Source organism: Aedes aegypti, chromosome 1 (genome assembly GCF_002204515.2).
Source record: "Aedes aegypti strain LVP_AGWG chromosome 1, AaegL5.0 Primary Assembly, whole genome shotgun sequence".
NCBI lineage: Eukaryota > Metazoa > Arthropoda > Insecta > Diptera > Culicidae > Aedes > Aedes aegypti.
Window position 1 is genome coordinate 161,689,535 of NC_035107.1, and position 21,387 is coordinate 161,710,921.

General features: G+C 37.9%; 2 protein-coding genes across 14 annotated transcripts in view; one reads left to right on the forward strand and one right to left on the reverse strand.

Annotated features, from left to right (window-relative positions):
- Positions 1 to 18,170, reverse strand: part of LOC5576866 — a 94,694-nt gene extending 76,524 nt beyond the window's left edge. Inside the window, exon 1 of one of the 7 annotated variants that reach the window (XM_021852726.1) lies at positions 17,864 to 18,170. In XM_021852726.1, the coding sequence (XP_021708418.1) occupies positions 17,864 to 17,868 (5 nt within the window). In that variant the 5' untranslated portion in view covers positions 17,869 to 18,170. Of the gene's footprint in view, positions 1 to 17,661; positions 17,789 to 17,863 lie in introns of those variants that run through there. The other 6 variants (XM_021852710.1, XM_021852703.1, XM_021852732.1 and 3 more) reach the window with 6 other exon arrangements.
- LOC5579261 overlaps positions 1 to 21,387 on the forward strand; it is a 241,587-nt gene that overhangs the window by 154,398 nt on the left and 65,802 nt on the right. The window lies entirely within an intron of this gene.

The following is a 21,387-nucleotide window of genomic DNA, read 5'->3' on the forward strand; positions in this document are numbered from 1 at the left end:
TGATCACATGGTCGAAGAGTGGTGACATTTATGTGTGCTGAATTTGCCGAAGTCGACTCGCTTGATATACGAGAAGTCAATGTTATGTTTTTAATACAAATCGACCTCGAACACGCTATACGCGTTCACAAATATATCTTAAACTTCATAAAGAAACGGAACTCCCTGTGAGAGTTGAATAGCCTGATGTTTCGTGACGAGACTATTGTTGAACCATATTAACAGCAATTACACTCATATGAGGGTAATATAACCACTATGCGATAATAACGGGGAGAGAGGCTACAGTAAGATAACAACCCATATATTTCCCGAGTTCGTTTTTAGGCCTGCCTTGTATTTCATTGTATGAATTTTTAAACAGCAAAAAATAATATGTACTTTCACACCATTTTAGAAGTACATTAGTTTTAGTGAAGATATAATGTGAATACATCATTTGATGAACCAAGTCAATGTTTACTCGAGAATTGTAAAAGTTTTCGCGTAGCGCGTAGGAGATTAAAAATTTGAGAACTTCTGCAGATTAAATCCAACCCCCTGAAGAAAGCGCCAGTTCTTGAAACTAGCCACCATCTGTGTGGCGCTAGTGCAGAGTAAACAAATTTAGGCTTTGCCCTCATCAAACCCCACGCGGAAGCGACAAATGTCGTATGAGAATATATTTTTAATTGCACATTGGTCCCAAAGCCTTATCTAGGAAGACAAAAATGTTTGCGTCTAAACCGTCAGTTTTAGATATTTGGTGTCTTCAGAAAAGTTTCTAAATATTTTTTAGACATTTTTTCAGTGATGTGAAATTAGGGTGGCCCACATGGTTTACGAGATCAGAATACAAACTTTTTTGTTGACACCAAAGATGGAAAAAAATCGTCTCTAGCGACAAACAACACAGTATTTGAACGGTCTAAGAGGGCTGTCGCTCTTGCAGCAGCATGATTCGAACACCTCACTACGCGCGCGTTGTACCGATACATGAAGCATCCTATGCACTGTTTGTCGTGGGACAAAGAGTTTACCGGATGTTGTTACAACTAGCGATCAACTCGAATCGTGCCATCTGCGTGCTATTATTTTTCGCCAAGGTTGTTGCAAAACAAAGGTAATCTCCAAAAAATTAACACTCTAAAAAAAATTGTTTTTACATGGAAAAATATAAAATTTTTCTAGTTTTTTAGAAATTTTTGATATTTTTTCATTTTATTATTTTTTTTTCTCCAGAGTTCTATATTTTTTTGAAAAGTTGAAATCTTAAGCTTTCATTCTACAAAAAAAAGATTGGAAAACGGTTAAGCTGTTCAAAAGTTATGATTTAAAAAAAAATCATTCCCGCTGAGACTTACAGTGTGTGCCGATGAAAAATGACTGTTTTTTTTTATTTTCAAAAAAAATATATCTCAAAAAATAAAAAACATACATCGCTAAAAATTTGCCAGTAAACGTAAAATTTTCTGAACTTTCAAGAAAAAATGAAAACAGCAATAGCCCCTTTGGTACCGAGGCCTTCAAAACACGAAAAAACGTAAATTTTTAATTTATTTTCTTGTAAAAAAAATATATCATGTGAAAGTTTATATTTTTCTTGAAAAGTCAAAATCTTGAGCTTCCATTTCGTCCAAGAAAATTGAAAATCGGTCAGGCGATTCAAAAGTTATGATTTGTTAAGAAATAAAAATTTTGCAAAATCGCGATTTTTCTTATCACCTTATATCGGAAATGGTCACCCTAATAAAAAAAATGGAATTCAAACGGCAGGTTGATTCGATTGACATCGATTTTGCGAAGGCAAAGGTTCCTCACATGTTGGCCGTAGAAAAAATGCCCCATCTTGGGTTTCCAGACTGGATTACAACATGGCTGCCGTCTTACCTTTCGGATCGTCCAGCATACGTTTCTGTCAATTCCGAACGCTCCTGCAAGTTCGAGATTCCATCAGGAATGCCTCAAGGAAATGTTCTCGGTTCCTTGTTGTGAACGACTTGTACCAACTTCTTTCATCGTGTAAGCTTTACAGTTTGCCGACGATCTGAAGTTTTTTTTGTGTTATTGTATTTGGATTGCATTGCCCTTCGAGCAGATATTGAAGTCCTAAACCAATAAATCAGTCAGTAAATGCAAAATCATTTCCTTCACTCACCGTCAGTCTACGATTACGCGCGATTACACTTTTGGGTTTACCCTTATAGTGCGTGTACGACCTCGGAGTGATTATCGATTTGAAAATGAGGTTTAACTAAAACGTTTCAATAATGTTGGCTAAAACTTGGTCTGCATAAGGGTTAATTCGACGCTATGCCCTGGAGTTTACTGAGGTCAATTAAAACAATGTACTGCGTACTATTTCGGATCATATTGGAATATGCAGCCTCTGTTTGGTCACCATACCATTTAACGCAATCGTTGAGGATCGAACGAGTGCAGGGGCAGTTTTTACGATTTGCTTTGCGCCATTTCGAAAACCGACCCAATTAATCACCCACATTACACTGATCGTTGTCAACTCATCAATTTGGAAACCTTAGCGGCAAGTAGGATTAAACTTCAGCGCATAATCATTTTCGACCTTATAAATGCAAATCTCGATTGCCCAACTCTTCTCGGCGAAATAGCTTTCAACGTTCCACCTCGACGGTTTCGCAGCTGGTCATAATTGGCCATTCCTATCCATAGAACGGATTACGGACGAAATAATTCTTTGTGTGCTTGTTTAACCCGTTAACGCCCAAGGTATCTCACAATTGGAATTTAGTTCCGGTTTTGTTATTCATAGTCGTATTCCCATACATTAAACCTTATTTCACCAAAAAAATTCAAGTCTATGGTGGGGATCCAAAAAAAATCTTGAAAGTGTGTCGTCCATATCTAGTTGTTCTATAAGTTTATTTTCGAGATTAATCAAAAATATTTTCATGCTTTTCGACCCATTACAATGTAAACAAGTTGAAAAAACTGCAGGTGAGGGGTAATTCATAAATTACGTCCCGTACAGACGAAGAAGGAGGGGGTTACAAGAAAACGTGACTATCCATATAAAAATTGAAATCCATAAAAAAGTCTGATATAGAGGAAAATTGAGGAGGATGAATATGGCAAAGCTTTGCGTGACGTAATTTATGGACGTAGCCTGATAAAGAAATTGCAACATAGAGAATAAAAGTTTCAGATGCGAAAGATGCATGCCAGAACTAAATCATTTAGTGACTTCAATTCAATTGTCTGCTCTACCACGTAAGTAAGATACAGACATACATACATTTCCATACATGTACATGTACTATTATGCACACATACACCCTTTATACCAAAAACAAAATAAAATCTTACGTCGAATATTTTGATTATAAAAAAAACCTACAGATGTTTCACAATAGTCTTCCAAAAGATTCTATAAAACTTGCCAAGATTCTATAAAACTCGCACATAACGCACTGCAGTAGCGCGTAGTAAATAACTGCTTGCAAACAATATCTTTAAAGCGCATTTATTACCTGTAATTTTGCGAATAATTATTTTTACTTTTCCACGTTAAGCCATAAAACTGGTTCTGGACTTAGGTTGGCGGCTATTCAATTTTACTCTTATTTGACAGCCGCCCTTCACCCTTGGAGTTCAGTTCTTGGATGGATAAGTCAATTTGTCGGTTTTTTTCGTTCTTCATTCCCTTCAAAAGATCATCTTTTTCATTCTACGGCTAGAAAACATGTGTTTTCTTCTTTTAGCCTTCAAAAAATGGTGTCAAGGTTGTAAGGAGCATTGCATCCGAAATAAGCGATTGTTGCCCGACTCGATAGTAAGTATCCATTGTTTTGATCTAGGCAGACCAATTTCTTATTGGTTGTTTCCTTGATGTTTCGCACATAAAAGCAATTCCCAGCTAATAAGTTTTTTTAAATATCTTCTTTAGTTGATCATCGTTTTCGAAGATACCAAATTTTTCATCACTGGACTTCAATATAGGCGAATAAAATATTTGCCGACTAGCGCCATCATGAGAATGACTTCCGAAATAAGAAGGATTTAGGCGCATAGCTATCTTTGGATTTAATCAGTGGACTGATATTTCATTTTCATTTATTTAGTTAACATCTACACAGATAACACTGAATCAACAATTTCACGCCACAATACTCGATTCGTGGCCGCATCTCTCCATCCTCGGTTCTGCCCCACGCTCGCCAAATCGATACGCACTTGATCCGCCCACCTAGCTCGCTGCGCTCCACGCCTTCTTGTACCAACCGGATCCGAAGCGAACACCATCTTTGCAGGGTTGCTGTCCGGCATTCTTGCAACATGCCCTGCCCATCGTATCCTTCCAGCTTTGGCCACCTTCTGGATACTAGGTTCGCCGTAGAGTTGGGCGAGCTCGTGGTTCATCCTTCGCCGCCACACACCGTTCTCCTGCACACCGCCGAAGATCGTCCTAAGCACACGACGTTCGAAGACTCCAAGTGCTTGCAGGTCCTCCTCGAGCATCGTCCACGTTTCATGCCCGTAGAGGACTACCGGCCTTATGAGCGTTTTGTACATGGTACATTTGGTGCGGGCGTGAATCTTTTTTGACCGCAGCTTCTTCTGGAGGCCATAGTAGGCCCGACTTCCACTGATGATGCGCCTCCGTATTTCACGGCTAACGTTATTGTCAGCCGTCAGCAAGGATCCAAGGTAGACGAACTCGTCGACCACCTCGAACGTATCCCCGTCTATCGTAACACTGCTACCTAGGCGAGCCCTGTCGCGCTCGGCCCCACCAGCTAGCATGTACTTTGTCTTGGCCGCATTCACCACCAGTCCAACTTTTGCTGCCTCGCGTTTCAGGCGGGTGTACAGGTCTGCCACCTTTTCAAATGTTCGGCCGACGATGTCCATATCATCCGCGAAGCAAACAAATTGACTGGATCTCGTAAAAATCGTACCCCGGCTGTTAAGCCCGGCTCTCCGCATAACACCTTCTAGCGCAATATTGAACAACAGGCACGAAAGTCCATCACCTTGTCGTAGTCCCCGGTGGGATCCAAACGAACTGGAGTGTTCGCCTGAAACCTTCACACAATTTTGCACACCTTCCATCGTCGCTCTTATCAGTCTCGTGAGCTTCCCGGGAAAGCTGTTCTCGTCCATGATTTTCCATAGCTCTACGCGGTCGATACTGTCGTATGCCGCCTTGAAATCGATGAAAAGGTGATGCGTTGGGACCTGGTATTCACGACATTTTTGGAGGATTTGCCGTACAGTAAAGATCTGGTCCGTTGTCGATCGGCCGTCAACGAAGCCGGCTTGATAACTTCCCACGAACTCGTTTACTACGGGTGACAAACGACGGAAGATGATCTGGGATAATACTTTGTAGGCCGCATTTAGAATGGTGATCGCTCGAAAGTTCTCACAGTCTAACTTGTCGCCTTTCTTGTAGATGGGGCAGATTACCCCTTCCTTCCACTCCTCCGGTAGCTGTTCTGTTTCCCAGATTGTGCCTATCAGTCGGTGCAGACAAATGGCCAGCCTTTCCGGACCCATCTTTATGAGTTCAGCTCCGATACCATCCTTACCAGCAGCTTTATTGTTCTTGAGCTGGTGAATGGCATCCTTAACCTCCCTCAAAGTGGGGGCTGGTTGGTTTCCATCTTCCGCAGTACTGACGAAGGCATTTCCTCCGTTGTCCCGTCCTTCATTGCCTGTGCTCTCAGCACCATTCAGGTGCTCGTCGAAGTGCTGCTTCCACCTTTCGATCACCTCACGCTCGTCCGTCAGAATGCTCCCATCCTTATCCCTGCACATCTCGGCTCGCGGCACGAAGCCGTTGCGGGATGCGTTGAGCTTCTGATAGAACCTACGCTTTTCCTGAGACCGGCACAGCTGTTCCATCTCCTCGCACTCCGTCTCCTCCAGGCGGCGTTTTTTCTCCCGAAAGAGGCGGGTCTGCTGTTGCCGTTTCCGTTTATAGCGTTCCACGTTCTGCCGGGTCCCTTGCTGCAGCATGACCGCCCGCGCTGCATTCTTCTCCTTCAAAACCTCCTGGCACTCCTCGTCGAACCAATCGTTCCGTCGACTCCGTCCCACGTACCCGACGTTGCTCTCAGCTGCATCGTTGATGGCTGCTTTTACTGTTCTCCAGCAGTCCTCAAGAGGGGCTTCGTCCAGCTCACCCTCTTCCGGTAATGCAGCCTCGAGTTGCTGCGCGTATGCCGCTGCGACATTCGGTTGCTTGAGCCGCTCTAGGTCATACCGGGACGGCCGTCGGTACCGTACGTTGTTAACGACGGAGAGTTTTGGGCGCAGTTTGACCATCACCAGATAGTGGTCAGAGTCGATGTTAGCGCCACGATAGGTCCTGACGTCGATAATGTCGGAGAAGTGCCGACCATCAATCAGAACGTGGTCGATTTGCGATTCTGTCTGCTGTGGTGATCTCCAGGTGTATCGGTACGGAAGGCTGTGCTGGAAGTAGGTACTACGAATGGCCATATTCTTGGAGGCGGCAAAATCAATTAGTCGTAGGCCGTTTTCGTTCGTCAGCCGGTGGGCGCTGAACTTTCCAATCGTCGGTCTGAATTCCTCCTCCTGGCCAACCTGAGCGTTTAGATCTCCTATGATGATTTTGACGTCGTGGCTTGGGCAACTGTCGTACTCGCGTTCAAGCTGCGCGTAAAAAGCGTCTTTATCATCATCAGTGCTTCCGGAGTGAGGGCTGTGCACGTTTATTATGCTGAAGTTGAAGAACCGGCCTTTGATCCTACACTTGCACATTCTCTCATTGATCGGCCACCACCCGATCACGCGCCTCTGCATATCACCCATCACTATAAAAGCTGTTCCCAGCTCATGTGTATTGCCGCAGCTCTGGTAGATGGTATGGTTACCTCTAAACGTTCGCACCATTGATCCCTTCCAACACACTTCCTGCAACGCTACGATGCCGAATCCACGGTCCTTCAGCACGTCGGCGAGTATGCGTGTGCTCCCGATGAAGTTGAGAGATTTACAGTTCCACGTACCGAGCTTCCAATCGCTAGTCCCTTTACGTCGCTGTGGTCTTCGCCGATTGTCCCGGTTCGTATTCTCTCGTTGATTATTCGTTGCTTCATTTTTTTACGGCTGACTTGCAGGGCCTGACACCAACCCCCTAGATTTCCGGAGGACCATTCCCCCTAAATGTTCGGAGGACCATAGTGCGCAGTTTAGCTTAGAGTCCTTCTCTGGCACTCGGACGATGATCAGCCGCCCCTGACATGGGGAACTGACGCTGTTGTGAGCCGCTCCTAACATGGAGTACAGACGCTCAAGGTTTGCAGAAGCAAAAGCAAAAGCAAACCCCCCCTTCCCTGTCAGCATACGACCAAAGTTCCCACCGGGGGTTGGTTACCCGATCTTCCCTAAGGTTACTCGTACCCCGGCCAGTACCGCGAGGAGGTAGGGATAGGAGTTGCTGGGCAAGAGGCTAAGGACCGCACAAAGGGGTCTATTTTATTCCTTCAGGTACGCGAGGTACCAATGGTACGCCATGCCCAGCCATTTACCAACCCAGTGGACTGATATATAAACGAATAAAATTTGTGCCCAGTAGTGCCATTTAGGTGATTTCCGAAGTAATAAGTTTTCAGGCGAATAAGTCTCATTTAGTTCTTCAACTTTGTCTAACTTTGTCTAACTTTGTCACTAACTTTGTATCCAATCACTGGACTGAAATAAGCAAATAAAATGTTTGTCTACTAGCGCCACCTTGAGAGAGTTTTTCAAACTACTATGTTTCTGGGCGAATAGATCCCCACTTTTGTCGAAGACACCAATTTCGAATCTCATCGCTGGACTGTGATATAAAAAAAAAAATTGACCACTAGCGTCACTAGGGTGCGGCTTATTTTTCAAAAGTTTTCAAAACCAAAAATTCGTATGCTCTACTGAATTCAAATCACATGGAAAGAGAATCCTCAAAATCTGAGCCAAAAATATTAACATTTAGGGGTGGCGCAGGCGTCTTGAAGGTGAATTTTCAAGTTATAAAAAGTGACCTTCAGTGTAGTAATCATAACTTTGTTGTTTTTCAAGCGATTTTAAAAACTTTTAGCATCAATACTTTCAAAATTAAATTTACAAAAACTTTGTAGAACATCAAATTTGTCTAAAGTCAAAAAAAGTTTTAGTTAAAAGTAATTTATTCCAAACTTTTCCTCATTTTACTAAAAAAATCAACTTTGTTCGACCATAACTTCATGATTACTCAACCGATTTCAAATCTTTTTACATGCTTTTGGAGCTATTTTAGTTGTTTTTAAACTGTTCACACAACACATTTCACTAAAAATATGTCTTAACCAAGTTATTCAGCGAAAACTGCACAAAAACATGATTTTTTAACGAAAAATGCCAGATTTTTCAAATTGTTGCCAGTTAAATATTATCTCTAAAGCTGAAACTGGTTTTTCTCATTTGTTAAACCTTTGAGAAGGAGTTTGCAACAATTTTTAAATAATTTTGAAACCAAACTATGTTTGCATATGTTGAAAAATATATGCGCTATTCAACTCGTAATAAAGGATAGATGCTTTCTAAATTTAAGTTTTATAGAAAAAACGCAATTTCTGGCGAAAAAGCTTAAATAATCAAAAGAAATTTGATTTTTTTCATTAAAAATTCATGCTTTTGGATAATTTTTGGTAAAAAACTTAAGCAAAACCATTTTTTGGAGAAATGTGTTGTATGAACAGTTTGAAAACAACTAAATTTGCTTCAAAAACATGTAAAAAGATTCGGAATCGATTGAGTATTCAAGAAGTTATGGCCCAACTAAGTTGAAATTTTCAGTAAAATGAGTAAAAATTTGTATAAAAGTATTTTAAACTATGACTAGTTTTGATTTTAGACAAATTTGATGTTCTACAGAGTTTTCATAAATTTAATTTTGTAGATAATGATGCTAAAAGATTTGAAATTAGTTGGAAAATAACAAAGTTATGTTTGCTTCACTGAAGGTCATTTTTTATAACTTGAAAATTCACCTTCAAGGCGCTTGCGCCACCTCTAAATGTTAATATTTTTGGCTCAGATTTTGAGGTTTCTCTTTTAATGTGATTTGAATTCAGTAGAGCACACGAATTTTTGGTTTTGGGAACTTTTGAAAAATAAGCCGCACCCTAAGCGTCACCTTGTGCGTGTTTTCCAAACTAATAAGGTTCTAGGCGAATAGGATTCATTTAGTTGTTCAACATTGTCCAAGATACAAACTTTGTATCTAATAACTTGACTGAGATATTAGCAACATAAAATCTTTGCCCACTAGCGCCATCTAGTGAATGTTTTCCAAACTAGTTTGGGGTGAATAGATTTCATTCAGTTGAACACATTTGTCGAAGACACCAATGTTGTATCTCATCACTGAACTGAGATATGAACAATCAAAATGTTCGACCACTAGCGACATCTTTTGAGTGTTTTCCGAACTAATAAGGTTTTCGGCGAATAGGTCTCATTTAGTTGATCAACTTTGTCGAAGACACCAATTTTGTATCTCATCGCTGGACTAAGATTTAATCAAAAAATGTTTTGGCTCACTGGCGGCATCTTGGGAGTGTTTTCCGAATTTATAAGGTTCTATGCAAATAGGAATCATTTAGTTTTTCAACTTTGTCGAAGACACCAATTTTGTATATCATCGCTGGACTAAGATACTAGCGCCATCTTGGGAGTGTTTTCCGAATTCATAAGGTTCTATGCGAATAGATATTCTTGAGTTTTTCCACTTTGTCGAAGACACCATTTTTGTATCTCATCGCTGGACTAAGATATAAGCAAATAAAGTTTTTGCTCACTAGCACCATCTTGGGAGTGTTTTCCGAATTTATAAGGTTCTATGCGAATAGATATTATTGAGTTTTTCAACTTTGTCGAAGACACCAATTTTTTATCTCATCGCTGGACTAAGATATAAGCAAATAAAGTTTTTGCTCACTAGCGCTAACTTGGGAGTGTTTTCCGAATTTATAAGGTTCTATGCGAATAGATATTCTTGAGTTTTTCCACTTTGTCGAAGACACCATTTTTGTATCTCATCGCTGGACTAAGATATAAGCAAATAAAGTTTTTGCTCACTAGCGCCATCTTGGGAGTGTTTTCCGAATTTATAAGGTTCTATGCGAATAGATATTATTGAGTTTTTCAACTTTGTCGAAGACACCAATTTTGTATATCATCGCTGGACTAAGATATAAGCAAAAAATGTTTTGGCTCACTGGCGGCATCTTGGGAGTGTTTTCCGAATTTATAAGGTTCTATGCAAATAGGAATCATATAGTTTTTCAACTTTGTCGAAGATACCAATTTTGTATATCATCGCTGGACTAAGATACTAGCGCCATCTTGGGAGTGTTTTCCGAATTTATAAGGTTCTATGCGAATAGATATTCTTGAGTTTTTCCACTTTGTCGAAGACACCATTTTTGTATCTCATCGCTGGACTAAGATATAAGCAAATAAAGTTTTTGCTCACTAGCGCCATCTTGGGAGTGTTTTCCGAATTTATAAGGTTCTATGCGAATAGATATTATTGAGTTTTTCAACTTTGTCGAAGACACCAATTTTTTATCTCATCGCTGGACTAAGATATAAGCAAATAAAGTTTTTGCTCACTAGCGCTATCTTGGGAGTGTTTTCCGAATTTATAAGGTTCTATGCGAATAGATATTATTGAGTTTTTCAACTTGTCGAAGACATCATTTTTGTATCTCATCGCTGGACTAAGATATAAGCAAATAAAGTTTTTGCTCACTAGCGCCATCTTGGGAGTGTTTTCCGAATTTATAAGGTTCTATGCGAATAGATATTATTGAGTTTTTCAACTTTGTCGAAGACACCATTTTTGTATCTCATCGCTGGACTAAGATATAAGCAAATAAAGTTTTTGCACACTAGCGCCATCTTGGGAGTGTTTTCCGAATTTATAAGGTTCTTGCTGTTTGGTGTACCAAGACAGGACAATCTAGTTTTTCCTGACTTGAAAGTTGATGGAAACCATATTGGGCTAACCTGCGATGGTGGTAATCTAGGCATGATTTTTCAAACTAACCTTAAGTGGGATAAAACTGTTTCTCAGCAATGTGGAAAAATATATAGCGGTCTGAGGACTTTGAGAGCTGTGACAATGGATATGCCAGTGCAAACGAAGCTTCAATTGTTCAAATCATTATTGTTGCCCCACTTCATTTTTGCGGATGTGGTCTATATGAATATGACCATGACATTACTATCTAAACTTGAAGTTGCTTTGAATGATTGTGTGAGATATGTTTATGACATAAATAGATGGACATCAGTGCGGCATCTCCAAGAATCTCTTTTAGGCTTTCCTTTCCGCAACTTTCACGCCTTGAGAGCTTGTCTCTTTATGCACAAGATTTTGAACCGAAGAACACCTAATTATCTGTTTTCTAAGTTAACACCACTTCAAGGAAGACGAACTATGAGCTTATCTGTTCCTGTCCACAATATTTCACTGTATGGCGAATCGTTTTTTGTGAAGGGTGTGGTATATTGGAATTCACTTCCACCTGATTTGAAACGTGTTCGTTCGAAAGCAATGTTCAAGAAAGGCTGCACTACATTTTTCGAAAGATGATTATTTTTAAGTTTTTGTAGTATGTATGTATGTATTATTATTAAAATTGTGTAACTTTGTAGTTTCAACCGTTATGGCAAGAAAAAGACATTAGTCTTAAGTCATGTGTGAAATAAACTAAACTAAACTAAACTAAACTAAACTATGCAAATGGGTATTATTTAGTTGTCCAACTTTGTCGAAGACACCAGTTTTTTATCTCATCGCTGGACTGAGATATAAACGAAGCAAGTATTTGTACGTCGGAAAGTTGTTTCATATGTTGCTTATATATGCAACTTTTGTTGGCGTCTGTGCGCCACCTGGTGAGTTAATTCTGAATTAAAATAGTTACCAAGTGGAAGTCGGCAGTCCTGTGATCAACTTTGCAGAAGACAGTTTTCTCGTAAACCTCTTTATTTTCAAGATATTTGCACTACAAGTACTGTCCTATTTATAGGACGCTGGGCGTTCGAGGCTTCTGTCCTATTTTTAGGACGCTGGGCGGATATGGGTTAATAGCTTTCAATGCTGCTAGTGATGGTTAGCTTTAGCATATCTTAAGAAGCGTTGAAAAATAGAATCAGAAAATGTATTAAATAAAATAGACTTGGAGAGTAATCTAAGAATGTGGACCAAGCGGTTGTATCGGAATATTCAGAGTTGGAAGAAATATTTGTGGTCTTTTTATTTGAAAATAAAAAACGGCCGAGGTTGAAGAACTGATTGTTATTACCTCAGCATAGCGAGTTTTTGTTGATCACATGTTTATCACACCAAAGATATCTTTTGTATTGCCCTTCACGCAAATGATCTAACTCCCAATTCCCCTCAGAGAGTCGGAACTTTGACCTTGCATATCTTTCTAGTTTTCGAAGCGATTTTCAAACAATTTTCAGCAATGAAAACGGACACTATTCAAGATTGATGCTCATATTTGGATTTTTGAAATAGATGCGTCTACTCAAAGTTATTAAGCAAAGGCACTTCCTAGTTTTTTTGAAAAACGCATTTTTTCACAAATTCAACAATAAAGCAAATTTTAAAGCTTGATTGAGTGTATTAAAGATGTTTGAGCAGAAATTGACTTCTACAAGTAGATTTATGCCGAGAAAACTACATATCATAGTCTTCAGTTTTGATTTACAGACAAAAAATCTCGAGAATCACGTGTGGTTATCTAGGTAATATAAATTTTGAGTGTTATTGGAAATTATTTTTTTTACTAAAAAATGTTCATTTGACTTTCACAATCAATTTCATGTCCTAAAAACGATATGTCATCGCTTTGAATTTCGAGTTACAGGCAAACGGGTCCAAAAATATGGTTTTTCGTAATATTTTAGTCAATAGAAATTTTGAGTGTAATAAACAATTTCAATTTCTGTTCAAACTATACACAATTAAGCAAATTAATATCGAAAAAAAACCACATGTCATCGATTAACATTTTGTTTTACTGTTGAATTTGTGTAAAAAATGCGTTTTTCGAAAAACTAGAAAGAGCCTTTTGCTTAATAACTTTGGGTAGACGCATCTATTTGAAAAACACAAACATGAATACCGTTTTGATTCATATTACGGACACTTAAGGCTTCAGTGAAGTGTTACTTATCGAAAAACATATAAAATAAATCAGTTTGTATGATTCCTCCGCGTCATCGAGCTTTGAAAGCCCTTAGCTTTAGAATTGTGGGTGAAGATTTTGATTCCGTAACATGAATAATTTTAAATATAAATGAACATGTATGGACTTTCCATGATTATTATTCCGGACACTTCCTTACTTTTGCCTAGATTTCCGGACACTTTGATTCCAATTCCGGACATCTCATGAAAATCATAAATAGAGAAGTCAAATGATCGATTGAAATCTCCAAACCACTTAACAACGTTTAAGACAGTTGGGCATTGTAAATTTTCATGGATATTTATGAAAAATGCTTATTAAAACAAGCTTCGAAAATGCGAACTTTTGAACGGCAAAAATTGAAACATTTCGTGTGAAATGTTTCCCATACAAAGAAGTGTGTCCTGAATTAAAAGCTGTCCGTAATATGAATCAAAACGGTATCAATCTTGAATAGTGTCCGGTTTTATTGCTGTAAAAATTTAGGAAATCGCTTCGAAAACGAAAATCTTCCAGAAAATTGTTTGTGTCAATTTTAAAGCCGGACTCAATCCTACAGAATCTTCAAGCCATAACCAAATAAGCTTGATTTCCTGAAAGTTATTTAATTACTGGAAGGTAGTTTAAATAAAAGGCAAAAAAATATTTTATTGTTTATGACACTCACAAGACGCGACGCGAGACTGGACACAATACACTGTTATAATCGAAATAGAGCGACAGAGTATGAATCTCGTTGAATCTCGAGCTTGTGTCAAGTACAAACATTTTGAATAGTGCATACTAAAAGTTGTATTCAGTGCACGTTAGGTGCCGTCCACAAATTACGTAACGCTATAGGGGAGGTGGGAATAGGCTCAAGCGTTACGGCTCATATCAAAATTTAAAAATTTTAATACTTAAAAGTGCTACAGAAGGGCGTCAAAAATTTCCAATAACACGCATATGAGAAAACTTTTTTATGACTTTTGAAACTTTTTTGTATTTTTGAAAATTGTTTGGAAAATTGTATTCTTATATAACCTACAAATGGCTGTGGTTTATTTAACGTGTAATATAAAAATCGTACTTTTCATATTTTTCTTCTATTAACCTATAACAGAAGAAGAGCTTGGTGGTTTAAAAACAATTTCAAATCTGTTTTTCCGTTAAAAACACGGAAAATAAATATATTTTTAGAAACATATTTAAAATTTATTATTTTTAAAAGTACCGTTCTTCTTCTTTCTGGCGTTACGTCCCAACTGGGACAAAGCCTGCTTCTCAGATTAGTGTTCTTATGAGCACTTCCACAGTTATTAACTGAGAGCTTTCTTTGCCGATTGACCATTTTTGCATGTGTATATCGTGTGGCAGGTACGAGGATATTCTATGCCCTGGGAATCGAGAAAATTTCCTTTACGAAAAGATCCTCGACCAGCGGGATTCGAACCCACGACCCTCAGTATGGTCATGCTGAATAGCTGCGCGTTTACCGCTACGGCTATCTGGGCCCCAAAACAAAATAAAAATAAAAGTACCGTAAAAACTTGAATTTTCATTATTGCCAAAAATCAGTAACTAGAAGATTCTTCAAGAAAAAATGATAAAGGATAGGGATGTTCAAAAATAAAAATTATTGAAATCAAAAACCAAAATTCATAGATTTGCGAATGAAAATAAATCATTGCCCAAAACGTGTTTAGAACGATTTTAGATAACTTAAAATTATATTTAAATCAAAAATAAAAATTTGGGTATTAGAGGGTTAAAGACATTAAAAACTTTGTATATAGACTGCAGCATTGAAAAAAAAAAAAACGATTTATTCGAAACTTCATCGAAACCGTAATCTGGAGTCAAATTGATAATGGTTATTGGTGGGACAAATTTGATCAGGTCTGTATCAAATAGCAATTCCTTCGATTAGATGCCGAATATCTCGTTTACAGCACAGACATTGTATGTTTTCTAGTTCCTAGATTCATAATTAATGGTTTGATTTTTTATAAGGTTAGTTTTGCACAGATTTATTCACATTTGTTTGGCGTGCATGCAATACTGTTTGGAAAGTACAATCCACTGGTGCTAAGCTTATATGCAATATTACAGTGTATAAATCGTTTTGAAAGCTTAAGTCTAAACAAGCGAACTCGTTTTTTAAATCACACAATATAAAAAGCATAGCTTTTCAATTATAAAACCGTTTATTCTCGGATAACGTGCAAGGGAAGTTGCTGGTTTCCAAAGTTTAACTTGTCAATTAAATGGCGTCAGTTTTATGATCAAGAGACTCAATTGTCGTGGGATTGGTGGCCGTGCGGTAAGTGTCAGCAGGCATTTAGCTGTATCGTACTAGGGAGAGTGGGTTCAATTCCCGCTTCAAGCCGAAAAACTTTTCGCGAGGAATGTGTTCCGATTATGCCACTGGGCGTTGCATGCTAGTCCGTGTTCTAGTTTGGTAAGGGAAGACGGGGTAAGATTTAATTCACATGTCAAAATCAAGAATCAATAAATCCTTTTTCGACGCAGCATGTCGTTTTTTGAAGCCTTGGGCATGGTCAAAAAATATCACAGATGTTGTATTTGTAAAAATTTATTTATTTCTTGAAGCTTCAAAAAGTGATTTCTTATCACGATTATTTTAAGCGACGGGGTAAAACCGCCCACTCACGGGGTAAAAGCGACCACCTCGATTATCGTTCACAATTTTGCGAAAAAAATCTTTCAGTTCCCTGATATTCTAAAAAGGATATTGTTTTATGAATTCTACACTGATTATTGTGGATATTGAATCAGTTTTAGGGTTAATAAATTCAAAAAACTTAGATATATACTTATCATTACCTTAAGAAACTCATATTTTTCAAAACTATGCGAATTTAGTTTGTATTTAAAAAAAAATATTTTATTTTACTTGAATAGTAATGTACAACGTAATTACAATTTTTAAAAAGGTTTAGACATTATATTTGGTAAACATTAGGGGTGGCGGTCTTACCCCATCAACAGTGGTCGGTTTTACCCCGCTTGCGCAATTTTCACAAATTAAGGCTCTATTCAAAGCTAAATATTTACAATTCATATTTCACTTCACTGAAGCATATTTCACATATATGTTGAAGCATAGACGGGTAATTTGTTATGTTTTGACAAAAAATCCCTTCCAAAATCCTTAAGTGAGCATCTGTTAAAATTTGATCAAATTCAGTATCTACGAGCAAAAACTTTGTTATTGATATTTGTTATGAAAATAATAATGTTGGTATCACCCTAAAAGCTTTGGAATGTCAAAAATCATTTGTTTATGCAAAGTGCTTGGTGAACTTTCAATAAAACCGCCATTTTCATGACAAACTGAAGGTGGTCCGTCATACCCCGGCGGGCGCTCTTACCCCGTCTTCCCCTACTTCCTTCAAAGGTCAAAATGCCTACTGGAAGCATATAACGTGTTCGTGTGGTTTATTATTAAATTATTTTGTTACATGTTGGTCAATTTCGCTAAGGATTAGATGACAAAAAGTTGTAGAATAGTGATCAATTTGCCCCCAGTGTACGGTGCTATAATAAAACTGGAATTTCATACAACTTTGGTGAACTGTAGCTCAAAGCCATGACGTTCTGGGACATTCCTGAGAGGGGCACCAGATTCAGCATTTCCAAATTTTCTGGAGTCCTGTGATTAATTCCTTAAGGGGGCAGGCTCCGTCATTGATGTCAAAATTTTCAAAGGAATTTTTCGTTTAAAATTAAGAAAATTTACATGAAAATGTGTTCACTGAATTCTATTCTCCAACCGAAATACAGTGAACACATTTTCATCGATTTATTTTTAGTTTTGAAAAGAAAAACTGCTTTTGAAGTTTCGATGATGACGATGATTACGATGACGGAGCGTTGAACGTTAAGATACCAAAAAATGTTATTTTTGTAACGCTCAATTATCACTGAATGCTTCTGCAATCGATTGAAAGCCCACTTGAAAATCAAATAAAATCAATGAAAAGGAATAGAAAACAAATTGGCACTAGCAATAAAATAAATTCGCTTCGATGATGGTTAACTTGTGGTTTTCGGTATGTACATATTTCAAATCAAAAGATCCAATTCTTTTAATGGGCAGCATTCATAAGTTCAAATTGAACTTCAATTTTTGAACCTTGACGCTTTATGATTTATGTGCAAAACAAACGAGTACACCACTTTAAGCCGATTACAGGAACCAACAACGTTTCATTGTTCCACTTAAAATCGGTTACAAATTTGCATGGGACAAAGTTTTGCGCACCCTCATAAATCTTCTCAACAGACTGCCGGTCGTTAAAAGTTGAGCGATCTCCTATTCCCATTATAATTTCTGTTTTTTTTTCTCATCTGGCATATTTGTTCCAAAACAACACTGCCTTTCAAACACTGCCTATTCCATACACTTGGGGCATAGCCACTGGGAAAGAATGATACTTGCTTTGTTTCTTCAAACACTACTGAATTCCTTTCTATTTTCCGCTGGCAGCTGAATCAAGTTCCCGAGCTAATTAGCCAAGGAGCGCGTAAAATTATGAATGATTTCATCCCCAATCGGAACTACATGATCATAGTTATCATTGACCACCAATTAGTTTTAGACACGAACACAGTCTATTCTACTATAGCTTCGAAGTGATTACCACATACACTGCTATCTTCCTTGGCCACTGCTTCAATACGTAGATATTTCCGATTGAACGATCGTAAAATGCATAAATTTATCACCATGAGCGCGTCATACGCACGAGATCTGTAACTGCCACGCTGAAGTAACACAACTTTGATCTATCATCGATCGCTCAACAGACGGAACACCGGAATACTAGCAAGCGCGCAAAACTGCTAACAAGAATACGTACAGAACGCGACGAGCTCACGCGCCGTGAAACGAAAACTGCGTCCTCCTACGACGCCTTTACTTCCGAGACTAAAGACTCGATTCAAGCCGTCCATACAGCATAAACAACAAGCCGGCTTGGAAAATAAATAAACGTGCCCCCACTAGACGCCGGTTGATACTCAGCTGCACTGTGGGCTAATGCCGGATGAAACACAGCTTTAATCACTTCTGACGACAGTAGATTGGTAGAAGATTTTATTCATGACATCATGACGCCCTTTCTCAAACGTGTTATGGAGATTCAAGTAGTTTTAATAGAATTCGTATTGACACGTTTATTAGATTTTTCCTGTAAGCGACCAAAATAGTATGGCGTATGTATTAGAATGGCCCAGATTGATCAAACTGCAAAAAAACTCAAACAACACTCTCCATTTTTGTTTTTATTTAGTCTCCTAAAGCAACTGTGACAACTCTAAGAGGTAGGGGGCTATACCGTGTTGATTCGAATTGCCCGGCCGCTTCGAATTCCGGATACCAGCCGTAGAGTAAGGTGGGGCAAAAGTTCGACCTTAGTGGTATAATCAAAGTTTCCAGAAAAAATAGCAGTTAAAACAAAACAAATACCATACAGTGAACCTTCAACACATTGGCTATAATTTTGCTGAACAAACTTGTGTCAAAATATTTACCCATTTTTAGTTATAACAGTTTCAAAATTGATTGTCTTATTCGAACTTTTGCCCCACCGGTGGGGCAAGAGTTCAAATCTAGTGTGGGGCAAAAGTTCGCTGGCTAAAACACAAAATATCGATTCTTTTATGACAGGCATACTTTACACCAGCCGTAAACTTAAGTTTGACGAAAAATATACACTAAATTTTCATCAAAAAAATACTCAAAATAAGCCGGTTTGTAATTGTAATATACTCAAAAATACCAGTTTTTCGCAAAACTAAATAGAAATGTAAAATTTTTATGACAGTTTTCACACGATCAGACTGAATTAACTAAGTTTGAAGATAATATGTGGATTTTAGGCAATTTGCAAATTTTTCCGTGTTTTTATACATAGGTCGAACTTTTGCCCCGCTGATTCGAACTTTTGCCCCACTATGGGCCAAAAATTGTTTTCAAACATTTATGCAAAAACTAATACACTTCAAAGCAACCTTATGATAGGTCTAGAAACGCCCTTACATAAAATATTGAAAAAGATTTTATCTTCAATTGGTTCCATGCAACGAAAGTTTGACCAAAAATTACAATATTCACGTCGAAAAACAACAAATAGCCATAACATTTCCAAATCTCAATCGATTTTTATGATATTTGGATTGAAAGTCTCTTACTTGAATAGCATTCGAACCACCGTGACATTTATAAGATTTGTTTTGAATTGAGCTAGAAATCTTAAAAAGAAACTCTTACCCCATTCGAACTTTTGCCCCACTTTACTCTAATTCACACAAAAAACTATTATTTCGTCAACTTTTTCTTATGCAGCACTTAGAAGACGTTATGATAATGGATGAAAGACAAAACAAATCGGGATTTAATGTAACAATACCATTAAGAAGGCTAGTGTCCGGCTTTCGAAGCTTCCGGTAATTCGAAGCAGCATGGTAGGTGGCACTGTAGCAGATGAGATTTTTTCGTTTTTATTTTGAAGGTTCTGGTGGAAAAATGAACATGGGTGGCAAAATGAACATCGAGCTTTCTTCTTTCCTTCCTTTCTGGCATTACGTATCGTGTGCCGGTACGAAGATACTCCATAGTGTGGAGGTACGAAGATACTCTATGCCCTGAGAAGTCGAGAAAATTTCCAACCCGAAAAGATCCTCGACCGGTGGGATTCGAACCCACGACCCTCAGCTTGGTCTTGCTGAATAGCTGCGCGTTTACCGCTACGGCTATCTGGGCCCGAACATCGAGCTTATTATGGATGAAAAACAAAAACTTCGAATATTTTTTTTTATCCTGCACGGACGATTTAGAGCATAATTTAGAGTGTTTGTGTTGATGTTGAGGTCAATTGTAATGAAACCCAATATCATAGAAAATCTAGTTCAAATGTTAGAACTGATCTAACTTTTAGCCCGGGTCTTGTAGTTTTTCAATAACGTGGATATTGTAATGATATGATGTAAAATCAGACGTCGCCTCTAAGATTGTTTCCAAAGATTCGCAATCTTTTGAAGATATTTTTCCAGCATTGCGATAGAAACTTTAAAAAAGTGTTTGTTTTTTTTATTAGTATCATTCCAAACATTACATTCATTTCTTATATCTAGGTGTTCTGTGGTATTAGACAACACTATCATTCTAATTAGATAAAACAAATTTAAGATTTTATTAACATTTTGTTAACAACATATTACATTTCATTTGCCGATTTTTTCACAGGTGAGTTGATTTCACCTGCTTATAAGAGAAAAAAAAAAACGCTTCAAATTTACTTAACCTAACTTAACTGAAACATATAACGCATTAATCGTGGCAAAAGAAGATTGTAACGATTATTGCCTGAAATAATAAATGATTTTATTTGACATTTGTTCCAATGTTTCAACATTGGATATTCTATGTAATTCATTGGTACTATACCAGGGAGGAAGCTTCAGAATCATTTTCAAAATTTTATTTTGAATTCTCTGCAGAGCTTTCTTCCTGGTATTACAACAGCTAGTCCATACAGCATACAACATACATGACCAATTTATTGGAACCCCTCTCATCGTGACAACATGCCTACTTGAAGGTTTCAAATAAAGAGCTTTTGGTTTATGTGGGAATATTATTAGTTGAGTTTTGGAAGCATTAGGAGAAATCTTCCATTTTTGCAAGTATGAAGAAAAAATATCCAGACTTTTTTGCAATCGACTACAGATGACACGCAGACTTCATCCTTTGGCGGAGAGGCCTGTATCATCCGCAAACAAGGATTATTGTAATCCCTGAGGTAACTCAGGTAAGTCAGATGTGAAAATATTGTATAAAATTGGTCCCAAAATGCTGCCTTGGAGAATACCAGCTCTTACAGGAAGTCTTTCAGATCTGGAGTTCTGATAATTAACCTGAAGCGTACGATTTGACAGATAACTTTGAATTATTCTAACAATGTATGTTGGAAAATTAAAGTTTTTTAATTTTACAATCAAACCTTCATGCCAAACACTGTCGAATGCTTTTTCTATGTCTAGAAGAGCAAGACCAGTAGAATAGTCTTCAGATTTGTTGGAACGGATCAAATTTGTTACACTTAAAAGTTGATGAGTGGTCGAATGTCCATGGCGGAATTCGAACTGTTCATTGGCAAAAATT